General features: G+C 31.7%; 3 protein-coding genes across 6 annotated transcripts; 1 reads left to right on the top strand and 2 right to left on the bottom strand.

The window, feature by feature from the left end:
- The first annotated feature begins 234 nt into the window (after window positions 1-234).
- Window positions 235-3,336, top strand: LOC126848453 (histone acetyltransferase KAT8). Its single transcript, XM_050589384.1, has 7 exons — window positions 235-574; window positions 1,190-1,443; window positions 1,560-1,650; window positions 1,739-1,866; window positions 1,952-2,182; window positions 2,430-2,674; window positions 2,767-3,336. The coding sequence occupies exons 1-7, from the start codon at window positions 385-387 to the stop codon at window positions 2,984-2,986; spliced, it is 1,359 nt and encodes a 452-aa protein (XP_050445341.1). The 5' UTR covers window positions 235-384; the 3' UTR covers window positions 2,987-3,336.
- Window positions 3,337-3,496: 160 nt separating this feature from the next.
- On the bottom strand, window positions 3,497-5,891 carry LOC126848463 (D-aspartate oxidase). Its single transcript, XM_050589406.1, has 7 exons — window positions 5,735-5,891; window positions 5,423-5,627; window positions 4,650-4,773; window positions 4,297-4,442; window positions 4,070-4,226; window positions 3,697-3,987; window positions 3,497-3,626 (listed from the first exon to the last, which is right to left on the bottom strand). Exons 2-7 carry the CDS (start codon window positions 5,611-5,613, stop codon window positions 3,513-3,515), a joined length of 1,023 nt encoding a protein of 340 aa, XP_050445363.1. The 5' UTR covers window positions 5,614-5,627; window positions 5,735-5,891; the 3' UTR covers window positions 3,497-3,512.
- Window positions 5,892-7,392: 1,501 nt separating this feature from the next.
- LOC126848440 (trichohyalin-like) lies at window positions 7,393-18,916 on the bottom strand. 4 transcript variants are annotated; one of them, XM_050589348.1, is made up of 19 exons: window positions 18,714-18,916; window positions 18,188-18,254; window positions 17,751-18,107; window positions 17,276-17,356; window positions 17,071-17,215; window positions 16,494-16,964; window positions 16,036-16,308; window positions 15,756-15,961; window positions 13,190-15,669; window positions 11,550-12,852; window positions 11,293-11,452; window positions 10,917-11,120; window positions 10,369-10,749; window positions 9,978-10,295; window positions 9,581-9,743; window positions 9,044-9,476; window positions 8,309-8,957; window positions 7,798-8,182; window positions 7,393-7,703 (listed from the first exon to the last, which is right to left on the bottom strand). In XM_050589348.1, exons 2-19 carry the CDS (start codon window positions 18,216-18,218, stop codon window positions 7,404-7,406), a joined length of 8,340 nt encoding a protein of 2,779 aa, XP_050445305.1. In that variant the 5' UTR covers window positions 18,219-18,254; window positions 18,714-18,916; the 3' UTR covers window positions 7,393-7,403. The 4 variants fall into 4 exon arrangements, with proteins under 4 accessions (XP_050445305.1, XP_050445306.1, XP_050445307.1 ...); XM_050589349.1 differs by having other exon boundaries at window positions 13,190-15,666; XM_050589350.1 differs by lacking the exons at window positions 17,751-18,107; window positions 18,188-18,254; window positions 18,714-18,916 and having other exon boundaries at window positions 17,071-17,211.
- Window positions 18,917-19,159: the final 243 nt, after the last annotated feature.

Here is a 19,159-nt window from a genome sequence, read left to right as displayed (position 1 = left end):
TTAGAGCGAAAAATTGATTGGCTACCGTCGCGTTTTGCCACGCGCAAGCGTTTCCTGGGAGCAGGAGTCAATTATAATAATAATAACATATAATAATTATATTAATTATGGATTAATAATAAGATGCGTACGTACTTTTTGCGCTAAGCTACTGCGCATGCGTGGTGCAAAAATATTCATTGTTAGAATCATGGCACACTTCTATGTATGATGCATTATGTATGGTAAATCGTAGTTGACAAGTTGACCGTAGTACCGTAGTCGCGTGTGTGGATTGCGGATGTCATGCGTTTAGTTGCGTCAGCCTGTGCAATGTTCGGCTATTTTTGGACGATTTTTGTTGATGAATGTGATTTTCGTGACGCGTAAATTGCAGCCGAAATTATGGCCGAATCCGAACAGAGAAATAAGGACGGTTGCAACACAACGAGGGAGACAATGGTGAAGCAAGAGAAGCGCGAGAATACGTTGACGAATGGCGGGAAGGGCTCCGGCGATGACGCGGACAGTCTCGAGGAATTGCCGCTCGATATAGGCGAGCATTATCTCGTTCGCAGATCCGACGACTCCTGGCGTGCGTAAGATTGATAACTATTAACGAATGCCAATTATTTACTGCGTGTACACTAATGAAAAGCCTGCTAAATGTAAAGTTATCCAAGTGCAAAGGATTAATATCAACACATTGATGATATCATCAATGTATATTTTGATAAATTATGAGATAATATCAATCGAATATTTAATATCGATCGAAATACTTATATTATATGTTTTAATATTTAAATAATTTCATTTATGTGCGTAGTTTTAAAGTGTTTATATCAGTGCAGATGATTATGAAATTCCGAAAGTTTCTTCGTTTTGTTTACATACAAAAAGCTGAAAATTATTAATGGTTTGCACTGTTTATCATTTCGTCAATAATTGTTGTTCCTACATTATATCTCTGGCTTTTTATCAATAATATTTACCAAGATTTTTTAAGGAAGCACACTTATATCTAATTAATTTCTTGCCATTATGAAATATTGTAAAAATGAAAAAAATTTTAATTGTAAAATTAATATACGCATTGCCTTATTGAAATTTATATTATTTTTGACAAAAAATGAATATTAGAGGATTGTTCATCTCTCTTTGATATTATGATATTTATTATTATATTTATTATCTTATTATTCTATAGATCCTGCTGAAATTATCCAAACACGTTACAATGAGAATGAAAATCACTATGAATACTATGTCCACTATGAAGGACACAACAGAAGATTGGACGAATGGGTGCCTCGTGACAGAATTATGTCCAGCAGATTTGACATGAGTGAAATAGAACGGCATGATAGAAATTCTGGGACTGATCTACTAGCGGACTCTTCTGATCGCAAAATTACTAGAAATCAGAAAAGACGACATGATGAGATTAATCATGTACAAAAGGTAAAGAATAAATCTATACCAAAAAATAATATTATTACACATATAAACAGAAGTTTTATTATTAACTTTTTAGCATTAGTACTATATTTAACAAACTATATTTTTATTATTTTTAGACTTATGCAGAAATGGACCCTACTACAGCTGCACTAGAGAAAGAACACGAAGCTATAACAAAAGTCAAATACATAGATAGAATACAGATCGGTAAATATTATTGTATCATTCCTATAATTATTACTATAATCTAATTAATGCAAAAAGAATCTCATGATTTTCAGAAGTTTGTTTCTAGGCAAGTACGAGATCGACACTTGGTATTTCAGTCCATATCCAGAGGAATACGGCAAGCAACCAAAGCTTTGGATTTGCGAATATTGTTTAAAATATATGCGTCTCGAAAAAACGTACAGATATCACATGGTAAATATGGAATTATTTATATTTGTTAAACTTTTATTAAGAGTCTATATGTATATGATTATATATGATATATATTTTGTTTTAGAGTGAATGCACTCATAGACAGCCAGTTGGAAAAGAAATCTATCGAAAAGGAACATTAAGTATTTGGGAAGTAGATGGCAGAGAACACAAGATATATTGTCAGAATCTCTGTTTGCTAGCTAAATTATTCCTGGATCATAAAACGCTTTATTTTGATGTAGAACCATTTCTTTTTTACATTTTGTGCGAAGTGGATAAGCATGGTGCACATTTAGTTGGTTATTTTTCAAAGGTATGCTTAAGTAAATACTTTCTAAGTATCAACAAAAAATGCAGATTTTTTCGCCGACTTCATTAAAATTTTCAAAAAATTAATAAAATGTTTATATTTTGCATCTTTTCCAAAAGTACTAGTTATCTGCATTATTTAAATTTTTTTTGTCTTTTTTGACTGTATCTCTTAAGATTTGTTTTAAATATTTTGTAATTTATATATAATCAATCTTATAGAATTATCATAACTTATCTTCTCTTTTCAGGAAAAAGAATCACCTGATGGTAATAATGTGGCATGTATCTTAACTTTGCCACCTTTTCAAAGACAAGGTTATGGCAAATTACTGATAGCTTTTAGCTATGAATTAAGCAGAATTGAACAAACAGTTGGCAGTCCAGAGAAGCCTTTAAGTGATTTAGGAAAGTTGTCTTATCGCAGTTACTGGAGTTGGATTCTATTGGAAATTCTTCGAGATTTTAGAGGAACACTTAGTATTAAAGATCTTAGGTAAAATATTAAACTTATGTTACCAATAATCAATTATTTCAAAAACAAAGAGATAATACGAATCATAATGCATAATACGAATCTATTTACAGTCAAATGACCAGCATTTCGCAAACCGATATCATTTCGACATTACAAAGTATGAACATGGTTAAATATTGGAAAGGGCAACACGTTATTTGTGTCACACCCAAATTAGTGGAAGAACACATAAAAAGCAGCCAATATAAGAGGCCACGTCTTACAGTTGATAGCAGTGCATTGAGATGGGGAGCACCACCTCGGAAAAATGTAAAACCCGGCAAGAAATAACATTCGAATGGACTGATGTAATGATTTTTTTTTACAGTAATATAATTCCGGCTTGACGATATCGTTTTAACGATAAATAATCGAACATGTTAATTTACAATACGACATTTATAAGTTTATGAGCTTCTTACATTACATACATTTGCAAACGTAGTTAATATCAAACGACTCATCTGTATATGTATCTCGCAAAATAATTGATCGATAAGCAACACATGCTTGATACAACAATGATTGTATAAATAAAAAAGTAGCTTTTTAATTTTAGTGAATTGTTAGGATTTTAATTTTTTTGTAAAAAAATTTTATTGTGTCTCAATCAGCGAAATAAATATGTATCTCGCATCTGACACACATAACAAATTTTTAGAAATTCTGATTACAAGTGCATTTTGATAAATAATACCGCGCAGTATTAGATCATTAACTTTCGTTGTAAATTTGTTGACTAAGAATGTCCATTTAGAGAAGAACATTTTTCTGTAACGTATGTACAAAACTGAAACAAAATTTTATATTATAGCAATTATATTTTACAGCAGGTAGCTTTATGAAATTCCATGATTGTATCGACGGTCGCAATAGCGGTTCCTGGTGCCATGCAAACTCCGTAACCACCATGTCCATAATTATGTACGATCTGCAAAAAAAAATACGATCAGTCGATTTGTGAATTAATACGTAATTTTTTTTACAGTCCAAATACTGACTATGGTTTTATTAGAGCAACCATTGTTAACGATATTTCCCTCTCCAATTCTAACACTGCCTTCTCTATGTGGTCGTAAACCGACTTCCTGTCGCAAAAGTTCCGCATCTTTTAAAGATGGAACCAATGTTTCGCATCTTTCGCGAATCGCTGCTGATTCGTATGGACATAATCTTATATTTTCAGAATCGAAGTTTCTCGATCCACCTAGAGTAACCATGCCATCGAAACCTGGTATAACATAAGTGTCGAGCTCGCCGTAAAAGAAAGTTTTGATCCACGGTGCTCTTACCTGCATAGATAAAAAGGAAAGAAAGTATCGATCAAGATCAATATCGACAAGCAAAGTTCGAAAGCGAAAGATAATAGCATACTTTGAGCACTTGACCGCGTATAGAAACGAGACGTCTATCATCACATAATTTACGTGCTCCAAGTCCAGTGCAATTTATTATGATATCAAATTTGTCACTTAGTTCTTTGAAGGAATTTAGTTTTTTTTGTTCAAACGTAACTCCATTTATTAGCAATCTATGGCAAGATAAATAATTCAAATCAAACGAAAATTATCGATTGTTCATAATTATAGCATGTCATTTACTTTTGCTTAATCCATGGAAGATATAAATTGGTTTGTGTAAGAAGAGTCGAGAAAAATGATCCATATTTCCAATTGCCATTAACTAATTGAAATTCCTCCTCTGTCGCTCTTCTGTATACCGGGACTATATTTTCAAGCCAACGGTTCTAATTGAAGCAGTTAAACTAATCAGCACAAATTGAGGCTATATAAATATATATATATATATATATATATATATATATATATATATATATATATATATATATGCTCTTGCTATAAATTTTTATCGACGAAATTCTTACGAAATAATTCTAGTTTGTTCTTATAAATCGACTCTTGATAAGAGAATAATTTTTTAATCAATCTTTTACCTGAACAGTATGTGGAGATGAATTAGCAAATATATATCCAGAAATATCAGTCACTCCAGCATAAGAGGCATAATCGGATTTTCGAATGTCATCATAAAATTCGTAAGAATCTTTTATCCATTTTCTCGAAAAATAATTGATTATAAATATAGGATGCGATAAAAAACTTGTGATACAAGCGGGAATAAATAGATAAATCTCGAATAGATAGATAAGTGAAAATGTAGAATAAATATTCTTTATGTGAGACTTCGAAAAAAATAGCTTCAAAAATTGGAAAACCAACAATATATATTTCAATCTTTTAAAATTTGAATGATTTAAGTTTTAATGCGTGTAAAGTATTAAAATAATTTTTATTTTTTTAATAAAGTTTCTTGAAAGTGGAGTTTCATGGAGAAAAAATTTTATATTCTACATTTTCGGCTTATTTTTATATCCTTGAATCATTCCTTTTTCGGTTTGTACAATTGATTTTTGCCACAGACTGTATATATATTATTCACATTATTATGTCCTTTATATGTTAATTTTTTATAACAGAGAGTATTAGAACAAGACACATATCTTTCGTGAAAAAAAACTATAATTTTAAAATTTGTTTATAAGATAGAGATAAAACATATACATTCATATATATATATATATATATATATATATATATATATATATATATATATATACATCTTATATTATCTTTTTAACAAAACATAAGGTGTATATATATATATATATATATATGTTAGTAAAATAGCGGAAAATTTATTACTTACTTCGTTACTTTCTCCTCGTTATAGCTACCGAATGAAGCACCTACTCTAAAAATTCCTGCAGCTACGTAACTGACAATATCATCATAATTCGAAGCCAAAACTGTTATATCAGCATTACGAAGAAATCCATTTTGCGCAATTACGGCCGTCGTTAATCCGACAACTCCACCACCAACAATAGCTACTTTCATTTCGTTTTTTTACACTGAAAATTAATAAAAGTAGCTATAAATTAAAATCTAAATATAAAATAAACCACGGCACTATTTAACAATTATCTTTGATTGTTGGAGATTATTGATCATTACTGACTCCTCATACGCGATATAGACACGATATACTCGTCGGTAGCAGTAGTGTTTTTCATGCCTATATGTGTTCTATCTGTGCAATATCAATTTGCTCTTGTTATCATTATAAAGTGTACTTTAATCACACGCGATACGAATTTTTTTTTCTATTACAAAGCGTAATATTTCACATATTACATATATTTAACATTTCATCGAAAGACGCTGGATTTTTTCATATCCAATTATAAAAATATAGAAAATAGAATTATAAAATCAGCATTTATTACTTTTTTGTAATTATATCTTTTTATTATATATATATATATATATATATATATATATATATATATATATATATATATATTTCCATAACATATTTTTTTTCTACTGTGAGTAGATAATATTTTATTGAATAACGTAAATATGCGGCTGATAATAATATTGAGCAATATTGGGATTCAATCTTCAATATATACTAAGGTAATTTAATGTTATCTCATATTAAATTTTTTATAGATTGCAAAATACTTTACATCTTTTTTAGAATTTCTCTTCTAGAGCATTTAATGATAAATATATCTGCCAATGTTATACTATTTTAAAACTTCTAAATGTAAAATGTATGGAAGAAGGCAATAGAATAATACATGTGATTATATTTTTTATGAAGTCAAATTTCATATTTTTATGTATACTTTGTCATTAATCATTATACATTAATGATAAAATCATGTCATTAAGTGTTTCACATAATAGTAAGAAAAATTGCACAGGGATCTAATTTTAAGTCACATATCATCGGCATTTCAGACAGAGTCACATGTATTTGTGACAAATAATTATATATAATACAATGTATATGTACATTGCATTTTTTTCGCTCTTATATATGCCTTTACTTTAATAAGAAATCTTGCTAACAATATATCATTAATAATTAATTACACTATTTCCATTGCTATTATAATTTTCTAATGTATCCGATGTTTCTCGGTATCGAAAAATATATGAATACACGAACTGAATTATATATTAGTGTAATATTTCCTCATTAATAAAAAACTGTTTCGTGTTTATTAAACATTTTTTGTTAATAAACACAAAGTACATATGTTTAATTTTCAAAGATTGTCTTATAAAATCATTAAAATTGTAGAAGAGAAGACTTGATGCTCGAAAATGAAATGAGAATAACAAATGAAAAAAAAAAAAAAAAAAAGAATAACGAACGATCTTCAAACACAGAATATTATCAGATATGCACTAGATAAGAATCAGATAAGTATTCTTTAGCTAAGAAGAGTTGCTTGCACAAAGAGAAAGAGAAGAGAAAAAAAGAATAATGTAAAAGGAATTAATGTCAATGAAACAAAAACTCTTTCTGTTAACGAGGAAATATTATATAAGTTACTAAAAATTACACGGACGCAATGGATTAAGATTTATAACGATCTTTTGGTCGGGAAGTAATGATCATATTTACAATATCAATGCATGTTTTCTGACAGCTTCTGTCTTTTCTAATTTTAACTTCATTATTATTGAAGTCCCAACTTCGACATTAATGTATAGTTCTCGCTTTTATTTTTCAATTTTGAAATAAAATCATAAATTTATCACTGCGTTTCAAAAAAGAATAGTCAGTATCAAAAGAATTCGCAAAACCTATCTGCTCGATTAGTGTTATTTTAAGCTTTATTGCAAGGTTGGATGGTATAATTTAATGGAGGAGGCGGGACCAGAAGAGGCAATGGAGTCGGCGGTGGTGGAGTTTGAACAGTTGTCAAAGTAGGAGTTATAGTGTGTAGTTGTTCGACTGTTCGAACCGTTGTATTGTAAACGGATAGATAGCTAGGCCACAGATGTGGCGGCGGTGGAGAACCAGGAGGCGGTGGAGGTGGCGAACGATCATCCATTTCGTCAGAGTCGTCCATCATCATGGCTGTCAATGGAGTAACGCGCGGTTTTTTCAACTTAATTATCTTCACCTGCAAAAGTATAAAAGATGTTTTTTAAGCAATACAAAAAAAAAAATACTTTTTCTTTCCTTCAAGAAATTAAAGAACATTAAAGTGTATGTACCTTGACTTTCTTCTTCGTCTTTGGTAATCTCGCTCTTTTCTCCTGCTTTCTATTCTTCCGTGAATAAATTTTGTCTCTTCTTAAATCCTTGAGTCCTTCACGCAAATCTATTCTTTTGGGAGGTGGTGGTGAGGGCATGTCGCCTTCGCCGCCGCTGGGACTCGTGCCTTCACCAGGTTTTATGCCATCAGCAAACTGAACTGATTTTTTGTTTCTGTTTGTCTTTTTCAGTAGTTTTGCTGATTTACTAAATTTAGCATCAGGTCCCACGTCTTTGTTACATTCATTATTCTTATCCGTCTCCTCTTCTTTGTCGCTATTGTCCTTGATATCGTCATTTACATCCGATAAATCATCCAAATTGCCATTGGGAATTGAATCTCTTCTGAAAAAAAATTCATTTAATGAGACAATTTACACTTTAATAAAATAAAATGATTTGCAAAATTTGGAACAATAGAATTCTATTGGAGAATGATATTTTTAAAAGATACTATAACTAATATCGAACCTAAATCCTGGTGCAATCAAAATGCCTTTTAATGGAGGAGGTGGTAACTCTGGCCATTCTTTTGTAGTTTCAATTTCTGCTTGATCTTTATTCATGTCAGCGGACATTGTAGCTTCATCAACTTCGATACGTTGATTAATTATTTGCGATGATTTTTCGTCATCATCATTATCATCTTCATCCTCATCCTCCACTTCTTCTTCTTCTTCCTCATCATCTTCCGCTTCGGCTTCGACTTCATCTTCATCATCATCTTCGTCTTCGTCTGCGGCAGCGTCTTCGTCTTCCTCCTTTATAGATGATGCTGCTGCTGCTGCTGCTGCTACTGCTACTGCTGCTTCCTCCTCTTCCTCTTTTGTAGAAATAGTCTGGGATGGGGATTCAGTTTCGGCTTGTTCTTCTCCCTCTTTCAACGCTTTCAAAACCGATGGATCCACAACAGAACCCTTACGACGATCTAACAAGATCTCACTTACTGGTTGCGATGTATTGTTCTTTTCCAGTAATCGCAGAGCTCGTCGATTAATCCGCTCTATTCTTTTGCGTTCCTTTTCTTTCCTACGTAACTCACGTAATCTTTTACGCTCCTCTCGCTCCTTGCGGCGTGTCTCAAGTATAGCTTCGTAATTATACACTGGTTGAACTATTTCTAATGTAAAAATATTTATTGGTGTTAAATTATGCGTGAAATATTTGGGACAGAAAGATATATGAAACAGATTTATTTATACGTACTTTGCGACTGAATTTCATTTCTCGGAAACACTGTTGCTGTCGCAGGAGGGATTGGAACCGGGACGGGAACAGGTATTGGCAATGATAGCTGCAGTGGAGCAGCGGGTGCGACAGTCGCAATAGGAGTGAGAGTGTTTCCGGTAGGCGGAACAGGCAATGGAACTGGAACAGGTACAGGTACGGACATGGGAACTGAAGATGGCGAAGGTGCCGGCACTGTTGAGGAATACAAAAGTCCATTCGATTGATCTGCAGTCGTCGATTGGCCACTCCAGTCTAACGACGTGGGAACTACTTGAAGAACATTACCTACGCGTACCACTTGGCTGGATCCGGGCCGCACAGGCGGAGTCGTACAGGCTGCAGGTACTTCTCGTCGTAATGATTGCACTCCATTGAAGTCGGCAGGAACCACTTGCAAAACATTCCCAACCTTAACACAGGAGAAATAATATTTATAAACTTTTTTATATAGATAATACGATACATATTTTTATATATAATACCACATATAAAGATATTATATAAATCAAGTACTTGTAAAACAGTAGGCTGTTGTCTGTACATCACTTGCTGTTGCTGTTGTTGGGGAGGAGACGGATACGCAATAACATTGGGATTGAAGTTAGAAGAATAATCTGAAGATATTCCAGTGGAATCCTTGTTATGTTGTTTCTTAATACCTAATTCTAATTCTAACCTGTAAAGAATATGTCATATGATACATGTGATTGATTCTATATTGAGGCTGTTCCAATATTCATTGTCAGTACTGAAAATCTATAGTTTGTCACGTATAATACTGGCAGTGAATATCAAGACTACAATCTAAAAGTAATTGAAGCATATTTGAACAAAAGCGCAACAGACAACACAAAATTAATTTTTAACAATATATAAGAAAATGGATTAAGGACTTGACGCAAATTCTTACCTATCATCAAGCGATAAGCGTTTCGGAGAACTGGTGGTTGATTCATCTATACAAGGAGGATAAGTTAAATTATTCTCTGTATAATAATATTCATTTCCACCTTCAATCTCATTTAGATATTGGAAATTTGTTGCGTCCATATTGCCACTAATACCCATCTCTGAGTCTAAAATGTTCGTTCCTTGTGCAACTCCCGACTGAACTATAGTTTCTATACGTCTACCCCTTTCACTACAAACATTAAGCTTTCTGTTTTCGTCCTTGTCCTTCCTTTCCCTTCCTATTTCGTTCAGTCTACTCCTTCCAGGCGAGGGAGATCTATATATGAAGAATCTCGATTTATGTCAGAGCAAGGAGACATCTTAGAGTTTGATTGTAAATTGAATTCTACCTGGAAGATCGCAATTCAGACATTCTCAATCCACGTTCTGGGCTTCTCAATCTTGACATAGAGATTGATCGCGCTCTCGATCTTAAATCCGACGGAGATCTGCTTCTTGACCGCGATCTCATCCTTGGTCTTGATCTTGACGTTGATCTAGAACGCGATCTAGATCGTGTCCGTGATCTAGATCGTGTCCGCGATCTAGACTGTGACCAAGATCTTGAACGTGATTTGGATTTTCGTCGGAATCGTTCCTGTCGCTTTGGTGAATATCTCGATCGCGGTGGTGTACGATTTCGTAATCTATGTCCATGACGATCCAAATCCGAAATGGAGCCTTTATCTTTTTCCCATTGCCAATCCCTTCTTGCGCTCGATCTACCTTGGCTAAAAAATGAAAAATTTTTTATGTTTTTCGCGCGATCGCTCGTGTATAAAATGAAATTATTGACAAAAATTTCATCGATGATATTTTCTCAACACATTATTTAGTTCCGAATCCGCTTAATACATATGCATATACATATGTATTAAGCAACACAAATTAAAAATACCTTCTCCTATATTTTGATAGTGGTTGAGGCGAACACTGTATCAAATTCCTTTCCAGACTTTCTTCTCTGTAATACGCTCGATCTTCGTACTCGGCAGGCAAATCTTGTCCAGTGGCATAAGAATCCATAGATTCATTGCCATCTCGCAAGATATTGCTGTTTTCATACTGCCAAAATGTATGATCTAATTCTTCTGTGTGAAATCTGTAAAAATATTACATATTCTTAATTCATACATTGCGACGTTATAAATAACATAAATCCAATGCATCAAGTTTTATTTTTGTTTTATCTTTTATAAGTTATTAATGAATTGTGTATAAAAAACGTTTAAATATATAAATAATATTTTCAAGTAAATATTTTTAAATAATACCTGTTATCTCTATATTTCTCAGATTCCATCGTTCTCTCTCTCAACAACTCCATTGGATCATAAGATCTAACATCTTTCTCACGATCTACACTATCATATCTCCTTCTACCCCAATCTTCACGATTACCTTTAGAGGATGAGCCATGCTTCTTGAAATTATCTATAAGTAAATAAATAACAATAATATGACAATTTACTGAAATTAGGATAAAAATTTCAGAAAAAACGATTGCACACGTTAACAAGCTCTTTTTTACCTTCATTATAGGAGCGCGGTGAAGATCGCATATATCTTTCTCTTCTTTCATCTGTTCGTGATCTATTTGATCGTTCGTCGTCATATCTCTCTCTTCTCTTATCTCTATCTCTATCTCGCATACTGGTAGTAGCTTCGTCTTTCCTCTTCGGACTCTTGCTACGACTTCTGCTCCAACTGTGACCGGGACTTCTACTACCGCTTCCTTGTCGTTCCCACGAGGCATATGGACTTCCGCTTCTTTTTCTCTTTCCTCGTCCTGAAGGACTCGATTTTCTTCGATCATCGGCAAAGTCCGTTTTGAAATTTTTATTGTCCCTTCTGTCGGATTTTTCTCCATCATCAGATCTTTTTTCTTTTTTATCTTTACTGTAATCATGCGAATATCGTTTCTCGCTCTCTTTCTTACCAGGACTTTTTTTTCTATGTTCTCTAACGGGAGATCGTGCACCCGATGGGACGTTAATATCACTAAGATTTCGATTTGTTTTATATTTTTTTACGTCATTCTTACTTTCTTTGTTATTGTAATTTTCAGACTGTCCAGATCGAATGGAAATCACCTTTTCCGAAGCTGGAGATTGTCGTGCTATTACCGATGACTTGGAGGCCACAGCAAATTCAGTCGTGTCTAATAATTTATCGACTTTGCTATTATTTTCCGCATTATACGTCGATTTAAATTGATTTGCTGGTTCTTCATTCGGTGATTTTTGAATATCATTTTCTAATATGTGTGATTCTAGTAATTTTTTTTGTATCGTCAATAGTGCCGCCGCATGCTGAACAGGATCCTGTAACGGTGTTTCTAGGATACGTTTCATCGGCTTTACTTGTTCGTTAGAACGTCGTATCAGAAGCTGTTTAGGAATAAGTTTAAGTGCGGTTTTTTCTGCATTCGTTTCATCATCTTTTGTATGTGTTGTCGAACTTACGTTGGAATTTATAATACGTTGTTTATTATGTGATCCTTCTGATTTATATTCGGCAAAAATATCCATACATATTGATTGAGAATTATGCGCTTTTGGACACAGTTCATTTATCGATAAATCGTCAAACAAATCATCAGTTTTTTTAATGTCAAATTTTTGAGCAGAGTTTTTATCATCCAATTGTACTTTGTCTAAAATGTCTTCAATCTTTTCATTTGCTTCATGTTTTGTATCACGTAGTTTTGTTAATTGTAATGGTATACCATCAGAAGGAATTGATAGTTCTTTTGTTTCAACCAACATTTCTTTTCTCTTTTTCTTACAAGGCAAAGAAGTAGAATTACAGCTGTCATTAGATCCTTCTATGTCCTATAAAAAAACAAAACAAACAAAAAAAAATTATCTAATAAAAAAACTATTATATTAATATTATATTAATATTATATTAATTATATTCAAATAAAAAGGATATGCTAAGCTAAGAAATTACATATATTAAAATTATATTTATTAAGAATTTGGTCAACAATCGTTGACATTATTTCGTCGCATATCAGTTTAACTGATACAGAAATGACACAGAAAACTTGATTACAATTTTTTTATTTATAATTTTCTATCAAATTGCATAGATTAATTTATAATCTTTTTGTTTAGATACATTTTGTATATGTAAGACTACTTATATGCAAGTAAAAATACTCACCTGAGATTTTTGAGAAAGTGCTGGAGAGCTAGGACTATATAATTCTATGGTTTTCTCTTTAAATTTTGCATTCAAATCCAAAATTTCTTTAAATTGATGCTCCTTGGAAGATGCAATCTGCTCATCATTTGTTTTCGCAGAAATTAAAGTTTTCACTAATGTGTCTTCTACTTTCTTTGTTTGTACAGGTTTAGTTGCCATTTCTTCCGATGTCCAAGCTCTTTCTAGTGATTCTCTATTTTGCGATTTTTTATGATAAAAATCTATCAGATCAGATTTACCTGAATTTTCTGAATAAATTGCAGCACATAAATCTCCTTTTTCTGTTTCTTCATTTTTTTGTTCACATTTATTAATTTTGGACCATTCTGGATAATCTTCCTCCCATATATCTTTAGTTTCTGATTTCTCTTCGGAATGCGAGCCCATATCCCAACGACTCTTTCTAATTCGCTTAGAACCAATTGATTCAAGTTTTATTTCCAACTTATTTGAATCTTCCTTAACACTTGTATCTTCATTTGGTTTAATCCATTCTTTTTCTATCCCGACAATGTCGTTAGATTTACAAATTTCTTCATTATTCTTACATAAAAATGATTCCTCTTCTATATCCCAATCGTCTTTTTTATGCTTATTCTTCTGCTTCAAGAGCATCAACTCTTCTTTTTCACCTTCCTCTTGTTCCTCTTCCCATATTCTTATTGCGTACAAACGTTCCTGTCTTTTTTTCATTTCTTTCGCACTTTCCTTTTCTATTGCAATATAAGTATCTGTTTTTTCATCATATCTAACTTCTTTTTCTATCTTCTTTAATACACTCTGATTGCTTTTGCGTTTGTTCACACTCAGATCTGCTATTGATATTGCTTCCAAGCTATCCACTTCCCACTCATCAGCTAAGAGTTGTTTTTGGCATACCTCTTTTTCAAGCTGTGTCAAAGATGGCACATTCAATGTATCAAAATATGTTTCTCCCCATTTTTCCTTTTTGTGTCTTTTTTCCAATTTTTTTGAAAATTTAACTTCGTTTTGTATTATTTGTTGATTAATACGCTCACCTTCCCTTTCCCAGTCTGCAAGAAACTCAGTGCTGCTTCTAACATCTTTCTCCCTTTTTTTCTTTTTTTTCATCTCAAGTTCCTCATCTGATCTTTCTTTTCCTTGATAAATTCTTTCTTCATTGATTTTAGATGACTTTTCTTTGTCTTGCATATTATCTCGACTACGCTTTCTTTTCTTTCGATGTGTACTTTTTTCAGATCCATCCATCTTTTCCAATTCACCAATATGATCTCGACTTGACTCACTATCATTTGGCTGCAGTGTAATCATAGAATCTACTTCCCATTGTTTGATGCATTCATTATCATGTACACTCATACTAGTAATAGTTTTTCTTATTGATGTGATTTGATCAGTTCTTTTTTTATCTTTAGCTTCTTCTTTAATCTTCTTTATTGAAGTTCCTGAATGTAATACTTTTATCTCGTCTGAAGGTGAATCTATTACAGCAGACTTAGATATTATTTTGCTTATATCCCCATTATTAATAGATTGTGCTTCCTTTAGCTTCTTTTTAATCTTCTTCTTTTTCTTCCGTTCATCTGAATCACTGCTACTGGAATCAGTGCTCATCTTCCTCCTTCGCTTTTTCTTTGTTCGCACAGCGCGTCTGGCTTTCTTTCTTTTCTTTCCAACTGTTTTCTTTTTCCGTCTTCTTTTTCTTTTTTCGTCCGAGCTACTGGAGCTGCTACTACTGCTACTACTGTCTGTGCTATCGGAGTCTGAGGAAGACGAATTATTCAATATTTTCCGTTTGCGTTTCTTTCTTTTCTTTTCTTTATCCGAATCTGAGGAGCTAGTACTACTAGACGAATCACTGCTAGATACTTTTTTTTTTTTCTTTTTCTTAATTTCTCTTGATTCAGTGTTCTCGTCGCTTAAACGTTCAACTTTGATTCTAACGTTTTCCCAATCACTGGGTATTGATTTAGAATCTTCAGATTCGTCGTTGCTATTTGTATGCTCAATTTGCATATTTTCAATCTGTATTTGACAATCTGTGGATATAGTGGACTCTTCACATTCTATACTCTTTATTGATCCTTCTAAAGTTTGCAGTTTGTCTTTTTTCTCTTTCAATGGTATTTCAATGTCTGTATTATCTTCTGCCAAGTTAGATTCTATATTGAATTCATGATAACTATGTGGGGAAGTAGTTTTAACAGGATTTTTTTTTGGCAAATATTCCTTAGTTACATCAGTTACAGTGCATACCATCTTCATGAATTGTTCATATTCTGAAACTAGCTTTTCATCTCCAGTAGATTGTAGCAAAGGCGATTTTGAAGCTTCATCATTTGTTGTTGTATTGTCGATTGTCTTTTCACTGGATTCATTATCTACTTTAGTGTCTTCGGCTTTATTATCAATCTTATCTTCATCAGTTGTGCTGGAGGATGTAGAACATCTGTCTTCTTTTAAAACAAAAAATAAACTATTATTATTTCTAGAATTTTAATATTCATTTGTTATATTATCTCTATTATAAAAAGCCACTTACGTTGAGCCACGGAAATGTGTAATTTATTTATTGGTTTTTTAATCTCTTCTTTCGTTGCACTGACAGATGTTGTTTCTTCATCTTCGCTGTCCCACTTTGATCTAGGAAGTTGTACTGTTACTTGGCACTTAGTATCCTGATACTTGATTGCATTTATTTGCTGATACCAATTACGCTTTTGTGGCGCTGTATCTTCTGTATCACATCTGCAATTATATACAAAGATCTGGAATAAATAAAGATTTGAATAGGAAGTTGTTGAATAGACACTGTAATATACCGTGATGAAGACGCCTCGCATATGTCTCGTATTTTTTCGCGACGTTCAGGAGACACAGCTTGCAGAAGTTGCGAAATGCATAAAAAAAGGGACGTGCGTGGATTTTCACAATACAATAACTGAGCTCCCTTTGCTCGTTTTGTCGTTTTAATTGATTCAGGTGGATACTTTTTAGGGCCATCAAGTCCTTCAGCTATTAATGCTTGACGTTTCAAATGATAATTGTTCAACATTAACATATGTTCGAGATGACGTGCATAATCTTGTGCTGTTCTGAAAACATCATACATATACATATATATATATATATATATATATATATATATATATATATATATATATATACATACACACACACACACACACACACACACACACACACACACACACACACACACAAATTTTGAATATTATTTTTATATTATTAATTTTATACTGTTTTTATAATTGTGCTATACCTATTTCTTATAAATCGTTCTGTATTATCGCGTCTTCTAAGATGACCAATGTCATCAAGAGTTAAACCAGATTTTTGTAATTCTATCCATGAGTTACACTTCAATAATTCTTTTTCCTTCCATTTATCTTTATCTTTTTCCTTTTTGTCCTTATCTTCTGTTTCCATTTCTAATATATCATTTCGTTTGTCTTTTATATTCTCTTTCTTATTTTTTGTTCCTTCTCTTCTTTCTCTCATCTCCTCTCGTTTCTCTTTTTCATTTTCTTTCCTATCCTTTTCTTCCTCTTTCTTATCACGACTTGTATCCACCTTGTTATCGTCTCGTCTATCTCTCTCATCTTTTCTTTTTTTATCTTTCTTATGTATTTCTTTATCTTGAGATTTTTGCATAGAACGTTCAGTACTTTCATTTCGATCTTTTACTTCACGATTCGAACTATTCCTATCAGTTTTATCACGATGTCGATGCCTTGAAAATTATAACAAAACATAAAAAGAATAAAAAAATATATTGCATGTATATAAAAATATTTAAAAAAATGTGTATTTTGTTATTAAAAATGTTTCTTTTGTACCTTTCTGAATATTTTCGGTGTATTGTTGATCTATTTTTGCGAAAGTCGTTTATTCCTTCATGTCTGCTCTTTACTTTTGCATGTCTTTTACTCGCCAATAAATCAGATGTATTTTTGCCAGTATGATTTTCGTTTTCCATACTTGCTATAAAAAGTTTTTGTTATTGAATGTCTGACATTAATTACAATTATAAAAAAATAATACCTGCTGCCATGAATGCCATGGCTAACATTTTACTTTTAGATTCTTCTCTTCGAATTTCTTCAATGGCTAAAATCTTTTCTTCTGTGAAAAATTGTAAAAAAGATTTCTATAATATCTTAATTATAAAATTAAATATTAGATACATCTTTGAATATATAATTATTATTAATTATATATAATTATAATTATTAATCTTTGTATCTTATATTAAATTCTTTAAAAAATTAAAATACTTAATCTTTTTTACTTTCTACAAATTAATAGAAATTTAAATTGTAATTTTATTGCTAATATATTTCATAATAAAAACAAAATAATTTTAATAATTTATAGCCTTAAACAAATTATTATATAGAAAAATTTAACATTTGTCAAATTTTTGGTGAATGAGTTAATTTACATATAGCTATATAATAAAGATGATAATTATGAGATATTATATAGTAAAATATGTAAATTTTATAGTATCACATACCTGTTTTTTTCCGTGATTTATTTGTGTTTGTATCATCTTGTACTGTTTTATCTTTTATTTTTAAAGCTCCAGTAGAATGCTGCAAATTTGATTTAATTTGGGACTTGGATAATACTTTAAACTGATTAGCAAATGCCATTAATCGTTTTTTTGCTTGAATTTTTCCAAGCACTGGTTTCAGCGTCTTTGGGCTCTCTAATCTTGATGTATCTCCATCGCTTATTTGCCCTTTGGTACTCTCTGGTGTTTCTGGCATTTGTATGTCTGACAAGCAAATTGAGGTATCTGGAGTTGGTTCTTCTGGTACATAAGCATCTTTTGATTGGGTGGTATCATTTGATTGGGTGTCATCTTTTTCTAATTGTATTATAGAAAGAAATCATTTAATGGTAAATTAAATCTAAATATATTTACAAAACATTAAAGATATGTCTTACCTGAAAGAGGCCCTCTTTCTTCCTCTGCCATTGATAAAGTTTTAATGTCTATCTAAGTTTTATCTATCTGAAAGTTATATTATTCACATAATCTCAATAAATTTATACAATCATGCCAAAAACGAATTAAATAGAACTCTTTTTTAAATAATAAAAAAAATTCTTTAACTAACATACAATTTTACAATTAACTTTCTCTTTAACTAGCATACAATTATACAATTAAATTAAATAATATATTACATGAATCAATTAAAAAAATTTTTTCTTTCTCTCTTATTTATTTATCATAATTATGAAAGATAAATATATGAATAGATACAAAAATGATTATTCAGGAAATCATAATTTTAATAACTCTTATAATGTATACATAACATATTTAATAGAATAGAGAAGTGTGTTTATTTATGTCTATTTATACTTGAATATGTACACAGAAATAGTCGTAAAAAATTTTATATGTCATGGAAGTGTATATATGCAATTTCTTATATGCTAATATATACATCTTGATATATCTTACCGCGTAATTCGTATATCTAAATCATTAAGAGACGCATGATTTAGCCATCGATTTTGGCGTCAATGCATTTTGTGACTTAAAATGTGAATCCAAGATCACTGTGCACGTGTTTCTTGCAACAATTCTCTGTTTCTATCGAAATCAAACGAAATTAGCGCACGAAACGCACAAACATATTCGACATATTGTCTAAACTGCAAGCCTGCAGGCTGCTCACCGAACGAAAAGATCAACCTAACTAAATGATAATAACTAGACGATAATAACTAGAATTTCTAACTATTATTCTTTGACGTCATTGCATGAATTCGATCATCTGATTACTAGGGTTCTTACGATCATTGTGCTCGATTGGTCGTTGGTCAGAGAATTTTTCTAAAAATTTTTCTGATAAATTTAAATTGGACAAAGATATCTTTGTTTCTTTTGTCTAGATTGGTCAATCA

Source organism: Cataglyphis hispanica, chromosome 3 (genome assembly GCF_021464435.1).
Source record: "Cataglyphis hispanica isolate Lineage 1 chromosome 3, ULB_Chis1_1.0, whole genome shotgun sequence".
Taxonomy (NCBI): domain Eukaryota; kingdom Metazoa; phylum Arthropoda; class Insecta; order Hymenoptera; family Formicidae; genus Cataglyphis; species Cataglyphis hispanica.
This window is presented reverse-complemented; position numbering and strand designations above follow the sequence as displayed.

Coding starts and splice junctions, on each gene's coding strand:
- LOC126848440 (XM_050589348.1), bottom strand. CDS start 18,218: ATGGCAGAGGAAGAAAGAGGGCCTCTTTCAG. Junction 16,965..17,070: donor CACCGAAAATATTCAGAAAG/GTACAAAAGAAA, acceptor ATAATTTTCAAG/GCATCGACATCGTGATAAAA. Junction 15,670..15,755: donor ACACATTTCCGTGGCTCAAC/GTAAGTGGCTTT, acceptor TTGTTTTAAAAG/AAGACAGATGTTCTACATCC.
- LOC126848463 (XM_050589406.1), bottom strand. CDS start 5,613: ATGAAAGTAGCTATTGTTGGTGGTGGAGTTGTCGGATTAACGACGGCC. Junction 4,227..4,296: donor CTTCCATGGATTAAGCAAAA/GTAAATGACATG, acceptor ATCTTGCCATAG/ATTGCTAATAAATGGAGTTA. Junction 3,988..4,069: donor TACGCGGTCAAGTGCTCAAA/GTATGCTATTAT, acceptor TTATCTATGCAG/GTAAGAGCACCGTGGATCAA.
- LOC126848453 (XM_050589384.1), top strand. CDS start 385: ATGGCCGAATCCGAACAGAGAAATAAGGACGGTTGCAACACAACGAGG. Junction 575..1,189: donor CAGATCCGACGACTCCTGGC/GTGCGTAAGATT, acceptor ATTATTCTATAG/ATCCTGCTGAAATTATCCAA. Junction 2,183..2,429: donor TAGTTGGTTATTTTTCAAAG/GTATGCTTAAGT, acceptor TTCTCTTTTCAG/GAAAAAGAATCACCTGATGG.